The sequence below is a fragment of the Pteropus alecto genome, unplaced genomic scaffold (genome assembly GCF_000325575.1).
Source record: "Pteropus alecto unplaced genomic scaffold, ASM32557v1 scaffold61, whole genome shotgun sequence".
In the NCBI taxonomy this organism is placed as follows: Eukaryota; Metazoa; Chordata; class Mammalia; order Chiroptera; family Pteropodidae; genus Pteropus; species Pteropus alecto.
In genome coordinates, this window is record NW_006434835.1 from 14,824,548 (window position 1) to 14,830,840 (window position 6,293).

At 46.4% G+C, this 6,293-nt stretch overlaps 1 protein-coding gene across 2 annotated transcripts in view; it reads left to right on the forward strand.

Moving 5' to 3' along the window:
• The first annotated feature begins 688 nt into the window (after positions 1-688).
• Positions 689-6,293, forward strand: part of EFR3B (EFR3 homolog B) — a 55,759-nt gene continuing 50,154 nt past the window's right edge. Inside the window, exons 1-2 of one of the 2 annotated variants that reach the window (XM_015588254.2) lie at positions 689-766; positions 1,710-1,837. In XM_015588254.2, coding sequence (XP_015443740.1) covers positions 1,731-1,837 — 107 coding nt within the window. In that variant the 5' untranslated portion in view covers positions 689-766; positions 1,710-1,730. The remainder of the gene's footprint in view (positions 767-1,709; positions 1,838-6,293) is intronic. The other variant, XM_025045772.1, reaches the window with a different exon arrangement.

Below are 6,293 nucleotides of genomic sequence, written 5' to 3' on the forward strand. Positions count from 1 at the left end.
GAAGAGCAACCGCTTCTCCCAGCTCCATCCATCTTCCAGGACACCGGGAAGATATGTCTGTCTATCTGCCTCTCTCTCTCTCTCTCTCTCTCTTGGGGGGAAAGTGAGGGGGCAGCGTAGGATGAGCAACCGCTTCTCCCAGCTCCGTCCATCTTCCAGGACACCGGGAAGATTTTTGAGCTGCAGGAGGCATTTTATAGTCCTATCTGTCTGTCTGTCTGTCTGTCTCTGTCTCTGTCTCTCTGTCTCTCTCTCTCTCTGTCTCTCTCTCTCTGTCTCTCTGTCTCTCTCTCTCTCTCTCTCCACAACAGTGGACTATATGAGGGTGGCACCTGACCTATATGTAAGCTTCCACCCCAAAGCCTCACCCCTCAAAATGTTCCTCCATGGCCTGGCATCATTAACAAGTGCTGGTCTGCTGGCATCACCCTTGCATATGCCACTGTGCCTGATCCCCAAGCAAAAGACACGAAGCAAGGAAGGCAGATGTTTTGGAACGTGGGGAAGTGGTGGGAGATTCCAGCCCCAGGGAGGGATGAGGCCGCATCCTGGTCCCTGCACTCTGGCGCAGGGACCTTTCTGTTTCCAGCCTGGGTCTGGTTGCTTACAGTCCGTCCGGGCCTGGTTCCCAGGTCTCCTCACCCTGACTGGAGGGCTGCGCTCATGGGTTTCTCTCCTTGCCATTCCAGGTGTGTGTGGCTGCTGCGGTGCCCTGCGCCCCAGGTACAAACGGCTGGTTGACAACATCTTCCCTGAAGATCCCGAGGTGGGTCACATCTCCAGCTAGCATCGTGCCTCTATCCATTCCAGCCCACCCAAGGCGTTGGGGGCTGCTGTTGGGGGCCTGAAGGCTGAGGGTATTTGGATCTCTCTGAGGTCAGGATCTGCAGAGGGCTCTGGAAGTTCATCATGCCATGCTATGGCCATTGCTCTACGACTGAGATTCTTTCCCGCTCATGTCTCTCTGGGTGATAGTTCCTTGAGCGGCTCGCTCTCTTGATGGGACTATTTCCTGCTGCTTAGTGTGAGCACTTCCCTCTGGGGCTTTGGCTCAGGAGTCCCTGTCTTCTCCCGGGCCCCCTCTGGCATCCGCCAGGTGTCTGGACGTGCGTACATGCGAGGCCTGGTTTCTTGGCTTCCGGGCCACTTCTCCACCGTCAGGCTGCATGACAGGTTGTGTGGCTTCAGGAATGGCAGGATCTGATTTACTTGACATGCCCTCTGAGAATCAATGGCCCCTTCTCGATGGGCAGTGGGGGGTCACATTGCCGGCACCCTCCGCAGTTCCCTGAGAGCCGCAGAGCTGCCGTCTTCTTCCTGCTTACGTCGGTGTCAGATGTCCAGCACGTCTTAATTCTGAGTCCCTTTCAATAAAGCCATGTCATTCATACACACACACACACTTAGCGTGTATATACATACCCAAACACCCATGTGCACACTCACATATACACACATGCACACACATATATGTATACATTCATATAACTTATGTGTAGCTAACACACTCTGGGCTAAGTAGTGAGTTCCTGGAGGGCGAGAACTGTATTTTAACCATCTCTGTATCCCTGAAAACTGCCTATTGTCAGTCACATACATAATGGCATTCTGTTAATGGTCGATTAAATCGAATTAATATTTACCTTTAGGCCTGAACTCTTCTAGCCATAGTATGACTAGAGTGGGCAGGAATGGTCTGTCTCTTACAGGATGGCCTGGTGAAGACCAACATGGAGAAGCTGACCTTCTACGCTCTCTCAGCTCCAGAGAAGCTCGATCGGATTGGAGCCTACCTCTCTGAGAGGCTCATCCGTGATGTGGGTCGTCATCGATATGGGTAAGCAGGATAGGAAAGAGAGAGAGAGATTTTCAGAAACTATACTATACTTTTAGGGTAAAACATGGGGTCCTATTATGAAAATGATAGTAGACTGAATTATTGAACAGACTGAGAAAATGGGCAGTGGCACCGAGGGGTGGATCGCACGCGTTCTTCCAAAGGCGGGTAAAATCTGATGCTGCTGGCAGGATTTGGGAAGAAGGGGATGTTGGCTTCCTGGGAGAACTTTTTTAGCATCCATTTACCCCTGTGTCTCTATCCAGAAGCCTCAGACACAGTCTGAGGCCTTGAAAAGTTAGTCTAGCCCAGAATGTGCCATGATTCCCATTAAATCTATCCTGCCTCATGCAACTTACTATCTTAAAAAGCAAAGAGGAACTGTTTGCATTCTAGCGAGAAGGCAAGGTTAGGGGTAATTCGTCCACTAAAAATACACTTAAGTGAAATATCTAGCAATCTCCCGTGAGGGAAAGACTTGTTAAAAGAAATCTTAAAGAAAATGACTAATCAATAGATTTAACTATTTAAAAATTTAAATATTTGACATCAAAATAAGAAAACATCAAAATTTAAAAGACAAACAATGAAAAGAAGTGTTTTTTAAAAATCAGACAAAGGAATCAGTCATATTTTAGTGGCATATAATAAGTAGTGGAGGTGGAGTGGGGAAGTTAAGACACTAAAAGATTTGAGGCCAGGGCCCCAAATAACCAGCTTACAGAAGAGGAGATAGTACTGGTTATAAATGTGGGATAATATTCAACAAATTTATAATGAAAGATGTGGATTGAAATACTAAGATACCATCTTTACTTATCAAATTGATTTTTTAAAAAGTAAATATTATTTTCAGTATGAACCAAGAAATGGCAATATGAGAGGCATTTTCGTTCTTTTCTAGAATAAGTGCAAATTGGTTGAATCTTTCTAGGAAGTAATTTTGAAATATATATCTAGAGCTTCAGAAACACTTATGTCGTTTGATGTAGTAATTTCATTCTATTCATCTATCCCAAGGAATCAATTGTAACTATAATTTAGCTTTACACAGAGATGTTCATTATGGTGTATTTTTTTATGATAATGAAACTGTGGAAATATCTTAAATGTCCAGTAAGAGGAGAATAGTTTAGTAAATGATGGCATTTACCACTTATCGAAATATTATCTAGTCAATAAAAATGGCATTTATGAACCTGCTTTCCATATAGTAAGGAAAATGCCTTAAGTAAATGAAAAATGGATTGCATATTTTTGTGCACAGTGTTTACAATCAAGGTAAAAAATAAACAACAAATCTGAACGCCTAGAAAATAGAGTAAAACCAAATGTGCCATCAATGTTAAGAGTACGCATTTTATGAGCAGCATGGCTGGGTTGTTGGGTTTTTTTTTTTTCTATCCACCTTTTTTGTGTTTCCTACATGTTCTCTATTTTCATAATGAAAAAGGTGGGACATACTGTGGGACATACTGTGTCTGCGGCCTTGCAAATTATGCAGAGAGAACCCCATGATGTCCCTGGTGGCACTGCTGACGGGCGGAGGTTGTGGTAGAGCTGGGAGATTTAGGCAGTCGTTCCTCAGTCCCGTTGCTTCCGTTCCCCACAGAGCCTTTTCTATCCATTCTACCTTTCTCCTGGTGCCGTTTCTTACTCTCTTTTATTCCTGGCTTTTCATCTTTCCTGTTCTGGTCCTTCCAGATCAGTACTGTTAAATACGATCTTCAAAACACAGATCCAAAGCCATACTTTCCTGGCTCCTTTAGAATTAAATAGGAGCTCCTCAGCTTGACTTCTAGGGTCTTCCACACCCTGCCTCTAACTCGCCATTCCACCCAGCTGTGCCCGCCACACGGGCCATACCTGCCACGGCTGCTCTGGACCCGCTCCAGATGGATTGGCTGTCAATCTCCCTTGGCTTTCTGGGCCTCCTGCTCTGCTCTCTCTTCTTGACACCTGTCATGGGCCCCCGCCACTGCCCATTGGCCCCACCACCCTCCAAGGCGCCTTCCTTCTGGTGAGGAAGATGGAGGGAGAACTAGAGTGAAAATGTTCGCGTTGCACTGACAGGTTGTAAGGTCCACATCTCCACAGGACCCACCAGCAAATCTGAAGTCAAGCTATCCCTGGTATAAAGCCAGGCCCCAAACAATTCATTTCTATGATCATTTTATATGATAAAATTAGGCCACATGCTCAAGAAAAAGGGCATGAACATATTGCACATGCTGATTATATAAATCACCTTGACATACTATAAAGCAGGTTCATGCAAGTAAAAATGGCTTTATCCTAGACTGAACCCAAAACCAATCTGAAAGCAGTAACATTAAACATTTAATACTAATTTTGCCTGCCCTCTCTGCAATTCTCTTGGTAAGAAAAATATCCTGGAGCCGGCAGAGCCGCTTAGAATTCCACTGCCCTTAGAACTGCAATTCAAAATTGATATCATCTGTTAAAAATAGCCTTTTCAGAGTCTCAGTATTCAAAGCCTTGAAGACCTCACTGGGGGCTCTAATCATAGACATTTAGAGAAGAAAAATCTGTTAGATCTGGTCTCCTGTTCTCTCTCCCCACTCTCCCCGTCTTTCCCAACCTCTTGCCACACCCATCGTTATTATCTTCCTTGTCACTTCCTTGGCAGCTTTGGAAGAGCAAAAATATTTGCATGCAAACAGTCTGAGGGGCTGCGTCTCCCTGATGGACATGAACCGTGGGTGCTGGTCCCAGTGGCAGAACCACCCTCTTCTGCCCACCTGCCTCCCTGCAGCATCGCCCCATTCTGGTTGTGTGTGAACTCTATATGTCGAGTAGCAGTGGTGATAAGCAGATGTGGGCAGAAGGAGGACACCGTGTGAATTTCAAGATATTTTTCATCGGCATGGACGATGATGGACAGTGATGCGCAGAGCAGAAACAGCAAGAATTCCTTATATGTTTCGTGTCTTCTGCTTTGCACATTTTCTCTCCAGTTCAGCTCGACTGGAGAGTAGGGCAGGGCATGGTGGCACTGCGTGAGACTCGGGTCAGTTGACAATGACCACAGAGCGCTGATCGTGTACAGAACTGCATAATGGATTCTGTTGGGCTCCCCAGTGCCTGGAGCCCTGGAGGATGGAGGTGCCGACACCAAAAGGGATGGGCTGCTCCCTAAGGAGCCTGGCCCTGGAGCTGGCCTGGCGGGGCTCCTAACAGATATACGCTCCCCAGAAGGACCTTGAACCTGGGTTGGAGGATAGGGCTGACTCTTCAGACAGAGATATCACAGATTCCTACTAGATGAGGTAGTTCATCCTTCCCTCCATTGGCTGAGGTCAACCCCTATTTTAGGGCTCCTAAAACCCAGAAGTTTCTATCCAAGACTCAGGCTGACCAAATAGATTCAGACTGCCCAGAAGTTCTTTGTTAAGAACCTCTTGACAAAGAGATCAGATCTAACTGCTCTGTAAATGATTCTTAGGCAATGACTTGCCTTGCTAAAGCTGCCTCCTCTCTCCTGCCTGCTGGTCCTCATCACCAATCCTAGATCTGTCTTTCCTCTCCAACTGAGACTGGTTCCCAGATTTTGCCTACCTACTCCTCTTTTTCCGGATGCTCAAAGCCTCCCAGGCTCCTAGAGCCACTTCTGACTGAGCACAGGGTGTTCAGGCAGAACGGATGCCTATTCTGAGTTCATTACAAGGTACTTCTTGCCTCACTGCTACATACCAGGGCCTCTACGTATTCTCCTCGGTTGTTATAACTCACCTCGTGCTTTGACCCTTGACCCTGAGTTCCTGTTATTACAACCTGCCGAGTGTCCTCTCTAGGATTTGGTTACTACGTATGAACCCGAGTCCATCCCAGATTCCTTGGGTCCTACCCTCCTCATCTGCTGAGAAGACACATTAGTACGTCCAGTACTCTTGGTTGTCACCTACTGCTGGGGTCTTTAACCTGTTCTCGCCTTCTCCCTTGGGCCCCTGCAGTGGGGTAGTCCTTTGAACCCCATCCTGCTCTGAGTACCCAGTCAAGCCAGTTCAGTTTCCCAGACTTATTACTACACTGGGCACCTTCCTGGACCCCAAGCCCAGATCAGATCTTGGCTGAGACCAACCCATCTGGCCCTCGTCCTGTTGAGCAGACATCCCTCCGAGAAGCCCGTGCTCTGTTCCCTTTGAGGGTATAGGACATACCTGAGAAAGTTGTGGTAAGACAGAACCAATGCAGCAAGCATTGGACTAGGGGGTTCCAAGGTCCCATTGACGTCTAATCTTTTAAGATACTTTGAAAAGTTCAAGTTCATAATCATAATCCTTCTACCATTTGTATTGGGATCAAAGATGGGGGATGAAGGATTGTGTGTTCAAAGAACTAAGCCATAAATGTGTTTACTTTACAGTTTCACTTCTACCATAATTTTTACTTTCTATCAAAATTTCCACTCCTGATCAGTAGCTTTTTTTTTTTT